This window comes from Bombus vosnesenskii, unplaced genomic scaffold (assembly GCF_011952255.1).
Source record: "Bombus vosnesenskii isolate JDL3184/JDL3185 unplaced genomic scaffold, Bvos_JDL3184-5_v1.1 scf7180000013299, whole genome shotgun sequence".
In the NCBI taxonomy this organism is placed as follows: domain Eukaryota; kingdom Metazoa; phylum Arthropoda; class Insecta; order Hymenoptera; family Apidae; genus Bombus; species Bombus vosnesenskii.
Genome location: NW_022882949.1, coordinates 838,460 through 855,488, shown reverse-complemented (window position 1 = coordinate 855,488; position 17,029 = coordinate 838,460). Strand labels below are relative to the sequence as shown.

Below are 17,029 nucleotides of genomic sequence, written 5' to 3'. Positions count from 1 at the left end.
ATTAAATTCAATATTGATCTTGGACGTGACCTGAGTTAATCATCGTAATAATCATGTATGGAATATATATTTACATTATATATAGTATACATGTAGTAGTATACGTGTAGTATACATTATATAGTAGTATACATAGAGTATATTATAAAGTATAGTATAGTAGTAGTATACATAGAGTATACATTATGTACTGTATACTTAAAGCCTTCTTTGCATTTGACATAGGTATTTCTCTTGTCTTGTCTTGTTCTTCGTTACCATGATTATTGCTGATTTTATGAACAATGACAGTGTGTATATATACACATATTATATATCATCGTCTGATACAATTGCAATATAACCATCTGATACAATTTATAATTAATGAAAAATGATGGAAACAATTAACTTAGAATAATCAAGCTGAGCTTTCAGAAATAGAAATAGATTTGAAATATCACTATAGTTTCCTCTGAAACGGACATGAAATAATTTTAAAGAAAGTAATACGAAAAATGCACATATGTATGCAGTGGCTATAAAGTGTGCATATTCTTATTTTCCAAAAAAGCGTTTTTCTATTTTGTACTACATTTAATTCCCAAAATATCAAATTTTTGTAAGTATTACTAAATGATACAGAGATTATAGTTGGATCTAATTAGATAGTACATAAATATAATAAATGCAGTGGCGCAGAAATACTTTTGTAGCTACTTTATATAATATAATAGTGTACAGTGTGAAAATGATGTTACAAAATGCCGTGAAACTATCTTTACGAAATTTAAGTTACCTAATATATAAATTTTTAAGATTGGTTAATACAATTTTTCTTTTCCCCAAATGTGAAATTCGAAACGTTTCATTTTAATTTTTATTATTGAAACCATGACCATATTATTTTTGTGCGATTGAAATAAAGAAATCAGAAAAATCGTGAAAATTTTCTTGCGCCACGGTGCATGAGACGCGCATGCGCATATCATATATATGTCGGATCTTCATGAAAATTAAATTTTTCGCCACTTATGAAATTTTATGTCAAACGGTCAAACGTGTGTCCATCGCGAATTATATACATGAAAACATAAATCTTTATAAGGAAAGCTCATTACTATTTCATAAGTTAGTCGAAATGAAATCCTGCAAATTCTACGAATCTAAGGTATCCTAATTGTCTTTCCAGTAATAATAAAGTACAATGTAGATAATAAATAGATTCATATTGAGACAAAATATTTTGCAATTTCAGATATAAATTTTTCAAATTTTTAGTTTTCAAACATCTTTATCCCGAAATTATATTTTAAACTATATAGTGATCAGTTGTTTATTATAATCTTTCTGCTTGTTAATTCTAGGTTACCTACTGAATCTCATAACTCCTATGAAAAATGGTTCATTGCCCTTCCGGTGTCGTATTATTGATAGTTGATTAGGAATGAAAGGATAACATTTAACACGTTCCGTTCCGCATGGAGCGTATCCTCCCCACGCTGAACTTTCCATTTAAGCCATTTGGAATTTTGGTAGAGCAAATGTTCAACCATGTGTTTGTTAAAACAATTCCTTAAAAATTAAGTTTGTTGCTTTGATGTCTAATACATTTTAGACAATACACTTTTTTCTTGATAATTATGTTGTTTGCACTATTAAAAAAATTGTGTGGCATAAGCAAAACTATTATTCGTAGTAACGTGTAGTATATATGCCCAACGTCTGAACGGAAAATAACCAAAGATCGGTCTGGCAAGTAACGTGTTAATGAGACCGGAATCTTAGAAGGTCGAATTTAGAAGAAACTTAATTGCGTACTGGTTTATTAATTAATTAAAGAAGATGCAGAATTATGCGAAACATTGAAGTTAGTAGCCGATTTAATTTTCGCTTAATATCGTTTTAAGTAATTTTAGTTACAAATCTACGATATCTTAATGAATATACGTATAAATTACGTTTGAGCTGTTGAAAACTATAGGTATTTTATTTAATATCTTTTAATCTTGTAAATTTAGAGATTTATGTGTCTATATGAATTCTAATTACACTTCTAAAAGTGACTATTTAAACGTGAATAACTTCCTCCTCAAATATACCATTCATTTAAGGACACCATTTATAATGCACTGATAATGTGTATGGAATTGTACTAATTAATAAAATTGCTTTAAAAATCGCTCAATAACCATTTTAATGCATAAAACAATTGTTGTGATGTAATTCGCAACGTTTGTTGCGAAAAAATGCGACTAAAAAATTCAAGATAATCTTAAAATTTCGAAATATACGAGTGATAGGAAAGATCGTTGTGTCGTTAAATCATCAAATTTCCATGAGAAATATGTACCCAGATTATCTTTGTTGTTTACCAACATAACTGTTTTTTATCGCTCATACGTATAACGTAATATTTAACGATAACAGGAAGATATGTTTTGTTATTGAAATATTAACTAAAAGTGGGTGTCTAGCAGCTTTTGTAGCACATTCTAGTATAGCGTTTTCTAACCTTTTTTGAATCAGGAAACCTTCTATAATATTCACCTGATCTGGAATTCTCATAGGTTAGGAATGTGTATTCTATTACATTGCATATAGTAATAGTTTTACTGCATCCTGTTTCGCTATTTAATATTATTTATCTTATAGCAATAGTTAATAGCATATAGTAATAGTTTTACTGCATCCTATTTCACTATTTAATATTAGTTATCTTGACAACATATATTACCACAAACATTTCATAAAATCGTAAAATACTTGTCAAGGTATCATACTACCTAGGTTATGTTTACATGGTGGTGACAGACCTGGCACTGTTGCCATATCTACTCTTACTATGGCGCGTACCGTATGTATTTAAAGTAGACTATGACGAGGTTAGGGTTGTAACACAAGGCCGTGATCCAATGTGTGACAACACTGGAAGGATAGGAAAACGTAGGCGAACTTATACCCGAAGGTTATAAAGGTTATAAGGTGTGTGAGATCGATGTGCACGGTTATATGTACATGGATTTTAAATATGCTTCTGACAATTTACGAACAACGCATAACGCACGAAAAATACCAGTCGCGAACGAAATAAAAATTCACGTGAAAGTTGATGCAATGCAGTACAACAAATTAAAATAAAGCTATGCTATTTTTGAAAAAAATAAAGCTAGGAGATTGTTATATGAGCCCCTTTCTTTGTTATTAATCTCTTAGTTTGATTTCATAATTAAGTACAAGATTAATGTTTAATTTTTTAAAAACAAATTACTTCCGTAAGTTCATTTATTACCAAATAAAAAATATTAATAGCAAATTCCAAGGTAAATTTAACAAATAGCGTGTGCAACATCATCACTTTTTTCTACTTTTCAATTTATAGAGTTAATCAAGTACCTTCTGTGAGGTTTATATGTATATTTTCTTAATCCTTCTTCGATTTTCCTATTCTTTTATTTCTGGAATCTAAAGAACGTGAATATTTCGTTCCTGAAATTAGCAAGTATGTAAATAAAACTTGTGATACTTATTTTCAATTATTTTGAACAATCATATGGCATTAACAATATGAAACTAAAATGAAACGAAGATTAAACTAAACTGAATGTTTGAAACGTGAACAATAAAGGAGACGAATAATATTAAAATAATAAAAATTCATAGGACAAAATAAGAAAAAACAAATACGAGTACAATACATACTTTTATTTGTTAAATACTGTTTTTTGTTAAATAGAAGCACGACTGTCTATAATTGTAGCACATGTGTTTTTTTACGCCGACATAGTTGCCAACGTGACAACTATACTCCCACGTGAAACAGACTATCAAAATAGGGGAATCGGTTTGATAATTATAACATAAAAACACTATCAACTCGAGATTATTACTTTGCACTGTGAGATTCGTAGAATATAATAATAGGTAAATGACTCAAGGTTTTTTTTGTGACAAACATATTATTGGAATTGTAATTTAAGTTCCAATGTGAAACTATAATACGTATATTTATTTTCTAATATATAAAGTAATAACCGAAAGCTCTCAGGCGTCTTAACATAATTTGTGTTAACTTTACAGTGAAATTTTGCACGATTTTATTTCTATAAAAAGTGTCTTTTTAGGTATACGAATATTTTTGTATTTTCTACGTTATATTTCTACTAATATATATTTTATTTTTTAATCTTTCTTTAATATATACTTTATTAATTCTATATTTCTAATATTTCTACGTTAACATGTATATTGAGTGGATTTATATAGAGTACGTGGCATTAGAAACTGTTGATTCGCTACTGTTGTAGATTAGAAATCAAAATAATAAATATTTTTTAAAATAATTTTCTAGATACGAGTCTATAATCTCATATAAAGTATGTTCAATATGTAACATGATCTGAAACTTTTGCAAGATTATATTATATTACTATCGATAAAAAGATTCCATGAACTTTCCTGTGAATTAACAAAAATATTGCCATCTCACAATGTTTAGAAATGTTTGCGTAACTTCGTATTGGTCTCGCTTCCGTACGCAAAGGAGGACGGGAGAAGAAAAGCGTAATAGCGCATGTCACATAACATTGCGCAGACTAAGGAATATTAACGAAATCGCGCTCGATTATTCGATGTTGACGAAATCGCATATAGTAGGCGAATTAAAATAGCTTATTGCCACTGAATTACATTAGAATAATTAAACATGGACTATCTATCGTGGGATCGATAACGCCTGAAGTAAATATTTCACATGGCCTGTTGCTTTCACGATTTCCAATTCAATGAAGAAACGCGTGAGTGATATATAGCTTGAAACTATAATGACTCTGCAAGAATTATTACTTATGACTATAACTGGTAAATAAACAAAAGTCAAAAATTCGATTTGTTCAAAGTGCGCTTTCGACTGGCTGTTTTATGATGTTTGACTCATTTCCAGGAGAAAAAATAGAATGTTATAAAAGATACGGGATATCAATATCTTTTATAGTTGTATGATTTCACTGTAATGCTATTCGGTTAGAATGTAAGAAACTTGTCAGTAAATTTTACTAGAAGCAAGTTCGTCGATCATAAGGCGTCATTCATCTTCTTTTTGACATACAGCGACCTTAATCTAAATCGTATTCTTGATAAGCAACTTCTTAACTTTAAGATTAAAAACTGATAACTAACATTCATTATGGCATGTTCAATTATTTTCATATAGATGTGATTACAATCCACTTGAAATGGAAAGAAATTGTAATTACATTCGAATATATTAAAAATTTCACAAAAATATAAAAATTAAAGCACATTAGAAAAAGAAAAATATTACGTAAATATTAAAAAGTCTTAGAGAATGATGTTTTCTCTAATTTACTAGCATATATACAGATATCTCTTTTATCTACATATATTAAGAAACATTGAATACTAATAGGTTGATATCTTTCTCCTTTATAATTACATTCCTAATGTTCTTGTAACCAACTCATAGATACTAATTTGTATACCAAGAAAAAAAATAATAAATGTTAATAAAAAGAAGAATCCTGTTAAATTCTAGTACTTACGTAATATAATATTTTCACTATCAATTAATTGATATGACATTACTCGTTACCGTGGTACGCGACGCGTCATTCTATTTGTCATTACCAATTTACCATACGTCGAATACAACCATGATATTAATTGCACTCTTTAAAGTGAAAACACGGGGCATTCAGGGGACAACGAAGAACGTCGTCGACGTCTCAAACATTTTACCGAGAACAACCGTGCACCGCCGTAAAACTTTCTAAAAATATGATGTGAAATAGGATTTGCTTTCTTCTCCGGAAACAGAGTGAAAGCGATTCTTCTTTTTAACTCTATTCATTTCTAGTCAGAGTTCAAACAAATAGAAAATGACAAGCTTTCTATGAAAAAAGTTCATGAAACAAAATGTAAGCGCATTGTAAGTTGTATTGTTTTTATAGTAAAGATTGTAATTTTAGTTCTAGTTTTTTATTATTTACATGTTACAATCATAGCTTTTAAAGAACTTTGTTATTTTTATATTTGAAAACTAAATGAAAATTCCACAATAATTTTACCATTTGATTAAAAAACAGACTTGGCACCTATAATGGTATTTAAAAGTTTCAGGTTAGATATATTTCTCACCTTACATCTCAAAAGCTATATTGTAAAGAATCTTAACTAACATTATATAAATTTAAAACACCGTTTATTTGTCGTACTGTCTTTTTCTATTCGATATCAGTTAAAATTCTTTTAAATATCATTTTTTAGAATACAAAGAGAAAAATCCATCTTAAATTTATGTATAGTACTGTGTATGTATGTAAGTACATTTATTATTGATTTATAAATCCTCTTTTTTAGAAAGTCCCTCAACTTGTTCAATCAGTGTCTAATAGTTTGATGAGAGAAATTCAATAGTGTAACATTAGAAGCTATATAAGAAATTTATGTTTATTACGATAGTACGTGCAATAGAATGACGTTAGGACCATTATCACAACGAGTATATTTACCAGATAAGTTTTCGTAATTTTTGAAGGGGAGTTGCTAAGTTGATTGCAAAACCTCGACCAGAATGTTATTTTGCGCAAGCATCTGTTCACGGATGAGATAGATACTTTCCATCCTTTTCACGGAATATCGAAATCCTTTTCGTAATTTTCAATCGTCTCTACTTCTTAAAACAATTGCATCAATCGAATGTGCGCATTAAAGCGGCCGTTCACCGGAATGACCTCGATTTAAGCTTCAATGCTGATTCTACGTATAGTTCAGTGATGTAGCGATTTCGAAGTTCCTATTATGCTTAATCTTTACTATCACAGCACTAAAGTATTATAACATATAGACCTGGGTTAAATGTTTGTTAATTTTATTCATACATAAAGAAAAGATTTTTGTGTGAGCAGATCATTAAAAAATGTTGGACCGTAACTTTTCAGTTAACTTTTCAGAATTATAAATGTTTCAACAAGGGTATAAAGCATAGCGAACGCTCGGTGATTAAGTGATTCATAGTCAGCACAATTCAATGATTATAGTCACACGTAGTAACATATATAGTGGACGTTTACTCTTGGACGTTTATAGTCAGGTACAGCATACAGTGAATATGATACATTCAACGGTAACACAGTTCAATATCAGTACATAGTTATAGTCACGTATAGTCAACCCTCATCGTCAAGTGTTGAACAAATATAGTTGTAGTCACGCGTAATTTATAGCGAACGCTCAATATTGAACAACTGAAGTAGCTATAGTCATCCATAGAGAACAATGGACATTTAGCGATGAAGTGTTTGAGAGTACAGTTGTCGTTCAGTGACTATAACGAAGCATAGTATTCGTTAAACGCTTAACGCGGGATGTTTATACATTGCCAGGCACAGACAATATTCTATGTTAGATATTTATAGCTATGCATAGTATACTCATAACGCTCAACACTGAGAGATTATTGTCACGTATAATATTCGTTAAACGCTCAGCATTGAATAACTATAGTCACGATAAGATTCCTTGAACATTCACCATTGGATAATTATAGTCACATATAGTATACAATAAATATTCAACACTGAGTAGTTATGGTCATGCAGAGTATGCAGTGAATGTCCATCCTTGGCCTTTTATAGACAGGACAATGAAAATATTTGAATCCATTTCCTTTCAAATAATTGTTTAATAAAACAAATAATTTTTTATTATTTCGAATGACAGAATACTATCTTTGTTAGGAGAGGATTGTAATCGTAAAGGAGGAGGGTACATTGAAAGATGGAGAAGTAATTTGTTTCGGCTGTATTCATTCAGGATACGATACGAGCAAGATAAGCGTGATACGAAGTTATAGATAAATGACCTCGGCTCCGGGTGCTTTTATATGTACATATGAATCAGAGAACTTGTAGTTCAAGATCATTATGCTTCTGTGATTAATCTGTTTTCCCCAGGATACATAACCGTGAAGTCTTCTATCAATTACAGGGTTATCAATAATTGATACATCCTTGACAAATCTCTTTAGCAATATCTTCAATACTATTCGTTAATTTGTTACTTACTTATTATTCATTTCCTTTGTTCATTCTCTTACAATGTTTTTAATACTCCGATATCTTTTTTGCTCCACCTGTAGATGTATTTAACAAAATTCTGAAATTTTTACTGTCGTATCGTAACTAAGATCTTTTTTTTTCCGAATACTAAAATTTTCTAGTATTTGTTCATCGCGTGAAGATCGCTATAAAATTCATTTTTATTTCATTTTTGTTGTTGTGCACGTTTCTTATGACACATATTATGAATTCAAATTGTTCTGGACGGTTATGTTTGATATAAACTGATTGTACGGCAATTATTATATAAAAACATCATGAATCATAATTTATGAATCATAATTTATGAATCATACGTTGCTGTAAACAGAATACAAATCATATAAAGATATGTAACATATCTATTTATATATAAAACATGGAAGACATGTAACATAAAAAATAAGTACAATTTGCGTCAAATTCTGCAGTCTGTTAATATTTCAATGAATTTGTAGAATCGTTCCCTTCTCCTCGATTTCAATAATTTTTTGATATGTTATAGAAATCAAGGTTTGAATAATTTTTTTCTATACGTGTAATTGTCGGTCTCGTTTAGTTTTCGAGATATTTGCAAAAAATTGTAGGTACTATTACAGTGTGTGTGTATATATATACTGTATATAATCAGTTCCATATATATATATGTATATATAACATATATATAATAGTATATATATACTGTATATAATCAGTTTCAATAAATTAAACTTATATTATATAATAAGATATATATATATATTTTTTATTTATATAATTTTATATACAGCGAAGAACTAAAAGCTTATTGGTTTTTATATTAATCATATGATCATTTAATATAACTTGTTCTTTTAACTCTCTTTTGTTGCTAGATTAGATTATTTGATATAGATTATTAGATTATTTGAAGTTACAATTTCTTAATTTTGAAATATATAATTCTAAATAATTTCTACAATAATTATTTAATAATTTTCGAATATTGCAATTTATATATTTTCCCTAATGCAATTGATAATATTAATCGCTTAAAATACGTGTTCGGTTAAACAAACTGAGAGTAGTGTAGGATATCCGAGACGTGGTAACTTTTGCTATCTGTGAATTTTTAAGTTTCTTATCGCATGCTTTTCGTGTTTCGTGTTTCATGACTTCTTCGCTCAGGATTATCTTTCAGTCTTCGTTGCTTTTTAGTTACTCGCAATAAGGAATGTTTCGTTCGCAAAGAAATCAAAGACGCAAAATGTTAAGGCATCCATGTTAATCTGTTAAAAATAAAGTAATGAAATAATGTGTAAAAATTGCGCAAATGCAACATTATCAAACAAACTTATTATATATGTAAATATATTAAAATTATTATTAAACCAATGATAAAGTAAGCTGTAAAATGTATGCAAGAAAAGAAGTTTTACAATTTGAGAAAAAAGTAATTTGTCATAGTCATTGTCAAAATATTGCAATTTCTTCAAACTTCATAAAATTACTAAATCTAGATGAAAGAAGAAATAGTAAATACGAAACGAAGAAAACATGTTTAGTAAATTTTTGGAATTTCTTTTCGTAATCACAATGTGAATACGATAGAGTTAAATGATGTGAATTGACTATAAAAAAAATTATAAATCAAATGTCCTGAATAGATTAACAGAGTTGAGCTATGGATAGTCGATGAGGTTCAGGTTGCTGAATAAAAGTAACATTTCGCTGCGTCACTACAACGTCAACTCGTTCATTGTCAAGACAACATTAGCGGAAGTTATGTAGAAATAATTCATGAATTCTGATGCTATTCGTGTTACTTCTCGAATATTGTTTTATTTTTATATTTCATAAAAAATTCGAAAGAGGAGATTACTATGGTATAAAGGTGAAATTACTTATTGTTTATTAAATTTTCAAAATTTTATTATAAGCTTTGTATTGTTTATATAAAATTGGAAATTGGGACAAGAACTGACACTTGACTTAACACTGATGTATAATACAAATCGTTAAAAACGAAAGAAAGAAGGAAAAAGGATGAAAGTATCAGCTTTTCAATAATTGCAATACAACAAACCTTAACGCTTAATCAGCGACGTTTGTCATTTATTCTTCTCGTTACTGGACAATCAATATACGTATTCTATTCGAGACATTTATCCGCAACTACAAGTAATAAATCATCGTAATCAGTTTCTCCCATTTTCTCTCTATCTCCTTGAATTTATAATCTGAAAAAATTGCAATTAATTCACTTATTAAATCCCGCTTTTCAGCCTTGATTTGTATTATAATAAACATATATTTTAATAAATATATTATAATAAAAATTATAATACAATTACTACACAAAGATATATAATATATATCTTTAATAATAATAATAGTAATTGTTAAGATTTCATTAACCCTGTGACAATAAATTACGTTATATCTATAAAAATCATTTGGAAAATTAAAAATACAAGACCAACGGATGGTACAAAATATATATATATATATATATATATATATATATATATATATATATATATATATTATATTGTTATACTCATTTATAGATAAATCTACAAATAAACTTAAATTGTAGATTTGTATTAAGTATGTTGTCTTCGAAGGTTTCTTTTAACGACTGAGTATCCGCACTCGTTTCAGCTGCTCGCTCCCACCATAAGCACTTCTTTTGTGTGTAGGCTGGAGCGTGTATGGAAGATGAAACCGATAATGACGTGTCTCGATCGCGTATAATCTCGTGAAAAAGCTTTCTGTTGATGACTAAACTATTTCTGTAACTTCATGTTTTTATAAATAAAATTAATAAAATAGAATTTTGGATTAGATTATTTTATTCTTAGCGAGTATTATACTTTACATATTTTATATGTGAAGCATATGGCTAAAGCATAAGTTGTTTTTATCTTTTATAGAAGAACACAATTTCATATTTTCATAAATTAAAGAATAAAATTAAACAAATGATATTTTAATGGAGATTTTTTTCATACTGTAAATATCACACCAGGTATTATATTTCAGGTGTTCTATATATATTGCTGCACATTATGTACATTCTATACATTTCTTAAGTTTTCAATTTCCTATAAAACGAAGTTAAAATATTCATTTGTAAAAATAAAATTTTCGTCGAGCGAATAATCAAGAACATTTTTATGGTACTGTAGTTGGATTTTCCGTTGTATTGTGTCTAAGTTTCAACGTAATCTTAATCTTAAGTATCAACGTATCCGTTGAAGATATCTCAAGCGATTTGCATATGTATTTGATTTATTTACGCTGGTTCTATATTTTCTTCTAATGTCTTTTTTTACTTTTCTTAATGTCCAGCTTGCTAATCGTGGGGAAACCACGCAAAGATAAATATTTATTACCTTAACTATGATTGACAAGCATTTTATTGTAATTTGCTAAAAAACTTATTACATGTCAACATTGGAAATGTTAATAATCAATGTTATAAAGATTATTTCTATTATTAATTTTACCTTTACTATGTTTATATTTTATATTGTAGTTTTTATTACTATTTCTATTGTTTTATTACTTAACGAAAAAAGATGATATATATAGTTCGTTTTAGCAACATTAAGCGTGTTACAAGTTTATGGTTAGAATTTCAATTGCAAGGATACGTTGTGCACCTTACAAACATTTTCTCAACCTTCTTATGATTTCAAGTCTGCTTATTATACACATAGTATACATTTACATACGTATATACAAGTATTATGCCACCAATACCAGCGACCTCCAGTCTTACGATACTTTCATTACTACATCAGATGAAATCATATTAATCCCTTAAAGCTGAATCGGTGACGTATCTTCTATAACGTTACGTAACCTCAAAGTGTAATAATATTTTCAAGGTAATATAAGCAAATAAATTAAGTTGGGATAGAAAATTAAAATATTTGTATAGTCATATATATTAGTAATCAAAACTATCGACCTTTAGTATATATTTCACCTAAAGAGTTCCAGTAAACAGTAAATCAAGATTAAAAAGATACGACAAAAATAATTATATGCATAGAAATACGAAGGTGCGTAAACATAAGCAGTTTGATTATTATCTTTTTTATATTATTATAATAAATTAATATAGCCCAAAGGTTAAATTTTCATATTGGTTCTCTTACGTTTGTTTACGTTATTATGTACCTATATATAGAAAATCTAAGTATACGAAAATGTGCAGAATGCACATAACGTAGAAAAATACCTAAACTAAACCATTCATTATTACATTTAATAGACAAAACAAATGTTTACTTAGGTACTATGTAAAGAACGAAAGTGTCACAAAACCCTATTTACCGTATAAACCCTTTGTTATAGTACCAGGACTGCGACATATTCGACTAGAATGATACTTTTTAGTTGTTTTTTCGTTCGTTGAATTAAAAAATGAGGGTCTTTTTTCACATAAATAAGGCGCAAAAAATTTTAATCAGCCTACTGATGTATGACGTTCTTATGGATTTTACCGACTCTTTTTTTACAATTTAATATCCTTAACCTGTTTTATAGTGTACTCTGTAGTGGATTAAATTTAGATTATCCTTTATTTTCTGGAATTTTTATGGCATTGGCTGTGCCATAACTTTGCCGCTTACCGCTTACCGCTCGATATGAACATGATATTATGCAGATTTTTATAATTAATACTTAAGACCGCGGTTAACCAAATGTTTATAAAGCCGAATTTTCAAAATTGCTCATTGCCATGAAAAATGTCCTCACTTTCGGTTGTAGCATTCTAAAGTATCTCTCAGAGCATATATTCAGCATCAAAAATTTTGTAATCCGGATACTATACTTTATCAAAAATATGGATAATTTACAATGGATAATCACATGGATGGATAAACATCCGCAGTCTAATTATTATTGTCTGTATAATATAGTGACTATAAAAAATATTTGCACACTGTTGAATTTACTATATCATTTACATACTGATTAATAAGGTCAAAGTACATTATAATTGTCATATCGTTTGATAATACGTACTTTCGTATAACTACAACAATTTGATACTAAAATAAATTGTTTAAAAAATGTTACTCCGTTAGAAATCGGTAGTTGTAGTGATCAAAGAAAAAGATAAGGATTATGAATTATTAAATTTATTTGCATGTTTAGATTGGTTTTCCTATATCTGTTCACGTTATCATTTAAAAGAATGTCATTATAAGTATGATGCGAATGTATTAATTATACCTATGTATGTTTTACCTTATTGCAGAAGAGCACGTGGCTTAATAATGTGCGAACAGTAATCGGTTGGAAATCAAAACCATCGGGACTCGACCAATCGAAAGGGAGGGAAGAAGGACAGAATCATTGGTGCTGTGTTAGACATGCGATTACAGACGTGAATTGTGGTCAGAACGAACGCAGCGACACTCGTGGAAAGAAACCCCAAACGTAGTTTATCGAACGATGACCACTTCTGCCCACTGTTCTCCATCCCGATCGTCGTTAAGCTGCTGTCAGGTCGAACACAACAGCCGCGATGACGTACACGGAGTGACAGTTGCCGCGAAAGACAGTTATTTCGTAGAAGATAAATACTCTTTCCCCAGAAAGCCCGAGGTGGACCTCGCTTTTTATGACGTCCGATATAGAGTAAAAGAATGGACCTTTCGACAGTTAAGACCCAGTAAGTTCACGTTATTTTTTCTATTTTATTGTGAAAAACTTAGTAGATTAGATAAAATGTCTAATACGAATAGACGTGTTTTGGACATTTTAAAATTGATGCGAATTCATACATATATAGAAAAATGAATTAGATTTTGAAAGTATGTATAAAGGGATCATTCAGTATTTTAGAGTTGTTTGAGGCTATTTGTTTCGTTTTATTATAAGAAACTTAATGCATAAGTTATGTATAGCCATGTATTCCGAGAAGCGAAACAATATTATTGTCAAATAAAAAAGAAATCATAAAATAAAGAGATTAATTGGAATAGATAATTTGATAGATTCAATGAGATAACGTAATTTTTTCCATTTTATTATAAAAAATTTAATAGATTAGGTCAGTGGTTCTCAATCTGTACTCCTGAGGATACACCGAAACACTTTTATGGGTACACTACAGCCATTAATTACTTACTAAAATTATTATAATTTTACAAGATTTTCTAAATGTCTATGTCATTTTTTCTATGTTTATCGATATATGTAATTTATACAAAATTTAATGCGTCCTCAAATATTTTATTTTATCCCGGTTGAGAACCACTACCCTAAAGCATTATTTTTCCCGAAAGAATTCTCCCCGAAAGAATACAAAGCCATGGACGAAAGTAGGTTAGTTGAGGTACGTCAAACGCGCATAGATCTCAGCATCATGGTGATGCATGCTGCATGACTACCGAAACTCCTTGACCGGATGATTTTGTTACATTTCATTAAAATTATATCATACAAAGAGCTTCGTAATTCGAATATCGAAAGGAAATAAAATTCAGAATACGAAATATCTATATAAATCGAATCTCTTATCGTTTATTCAAGATCTAATGTTAGAATTCTAATATAATGTCTATTGTATTCAATCCGAATACAGTGATTTGTGTTGCCTTTCATATAAAGTGAGAATAAAAACTTCTGTTTTCTTCTACTGTGATGGTAACTTTATTGCAACGATGTCTTAATGTTCAGAATCATCCTTTATGAATATGGTAATATTAATAGATCTCTTTTTTCCCATTTATGCTTTTCTTTACTTCGGAGCGACAATAGCAACATAGATGAATATCATATTGCAGTATAGTATTATATTTATAAGATGTTAAACATTAAGAAATGATGTACATAAGCTTCCTCCGTTGTTCTTATGTCTAGATTCACATCTTTTGAATATCGCCCAACTTTTTTAATACCTTGTATGGTAATTATAATAATGATATTTTAATCTCTTCATGAATAAATTCGCTTTCCGATAGAATTATTATACATATATTAAAGGCGATCATATTTGTTTCTGAAAATGCAACGTACAAAAACTTTTATTTTATCGGTTATTTTTGGAATAGTTCACCTCGTAGGTTAGTGCTTGATAATAGTTTATCCGATTGGATCGCGTTTCTCCGCTTTTTAGCGTAATAAATGTCGTCGTGACTCTGAGAGAAAGCGATGTTGAAGTGGTCCTGAGAGTAGCAAAGAAAGTTTTGAGCGGAGAAAGTTAATGTTGGGCATTTTGGAAACATTTCGCCATTATTAGATGTTGGCAGAAAACGTTATAATCGATCGAAAAGGAGATTCAGGTGTCAAGAGGTCGCCACCATAGACGTCAGTACATGTGTAGGAAATTATGATTGACTACAATAATTTTTAATTAATTACAATAAACGTGTAGTTGACGTTCTATGCTTATAAACAAACATTTTTTATTGTTAAATGGGCCAAGAGTATGTATTTAGACAAGAACAGTAAATGTAAGAGTGCATATATGACATCACCTAATTCTAATTTGTTTTATTAAAAGTCGATTCAGGCTTTTGACCGCAAATATTTATCTATGTTCCAGATTTTAACTAATTTGAATCTTAATCGATTTTGACTATTTTATTATTCTATTCGATTGTGCATCTTTAAAATTATTTCAATCCTTTTTTTAATGTTATATTTATATTTTTGTGTGTTATATTTTTCTAGTTTTACCATTTACTACACGTGTTATACAAATCATATACTAGAATTGTTATTCATAAAAATTCAAAGGAATAAGGAAGACTCATAGCATGTATAGTTAAATATAACCATAAATTCGTTTTTATTGCACACTACTCGATGGCATGCAGGCATGTATATACGTACATACGTAATATATATAGTTTGCGACGCTTGGGATGATTTCTTGGATCGTCCATCGCTTGACAAAGGAAAAGATGCGTCATCACTGCTAGAGCAGAACAGTTGACGGCTTGAAGTTGCAAATTTTTATCAAGTGATTTCTATGTGCGACTAATACTTGACCTTAATATTCAATCATTGAACCAGTTCTATATAGATTTGCGTATTGAATTATTCCTACGTTGTATTGTCAGGATTAAATATTCTCTAAATATCGAAAATCACTATTGTAAAATTCGATATAACGAACTCCAGGACAACACCAACAAAAATAAAATAATAGTATTCTGCAAATCCGGCAAACTAAAGAGGAAAATGAAGCTAAAATATAATGAGAACGAATTAGAAGTGTTAAAATACTACATCTACTGCATCTAGATGTTACTTTTACGTCCTTAGGGGCATTCAATAAGGCCTGCGAACAGTTCCTAGCAAAAGTTAAACTGCTCTGTGGGAGTACTTTGGAAACCACTCATGAAGATAAAAATATACAACTGGAAAGCAAAAATGAAAATATTCAAACTAGACGGCGCTGAGAAAGGTGAAAATGTAAGAAATTGGTATACACAAATGAAAAATTTATTTAATAAAATGGGTTATAGTAAATTATACAACCCATCAGCAAAGAGGGAACTTACCAAACATCCTAAAGAAGATCAGGGAGAAATATATTCTAGAGGACAAACATAGTATCTTAAATTCCAGTTATAATCCGATGTACAAAAGTATCAAGGATTTGCAGGCATATAAATGTGAAGACTACATATATTCAATTTCAACTGCCAATAAACATAATAAGAAACATAACGCAGCTCAGACTAGCTGGAAATGAAGAAGCTCATTTAAGTAACAAAAACGACGACATATTCAATAATTATGAACTTGAAACCAAAGAACATATACTGTACAAATGTCCAAGGAATCAGCGAGCAGATTGCATATTACAATGGAATACTCTGAGACACCGTGAATAGCAAAAAAAAAAAAAGCGGAAACAGTATATTATTTTAAACAAACAATATTGAAAATAGAAGTCTTTTATTTAAACTATTAATTTTAAGGATGCTTAAAATATA

At 29.3% G+C, this 17,029-nt stretch overlaps 1 protein-coding gene across 1 annotated transcript in view; it reads left to right on the top strand.

The window, feature by feature from the left end:
* LOC117233742 (ATP-binding cassette sub-family G member 1) overlaps positions 1-17,029 on the top strand; it is a 35,556-nt gene that overhangs the window by 2,351 nt on the left and 16,176 nt on the right. Inside the window, exon 2 of the mRNA XM_033494303.1 lies at positions 13,333-13,749. Coding sequence (XP_033350194.1) covers positions 13,530-13,749 — 220 coding nt within the window. The 5' untranslated portion in view covers positions 13,333-13,529. The remainder of the gene's footprint in view (positions 1-13,332; positions 13,750-17,029) is intronic.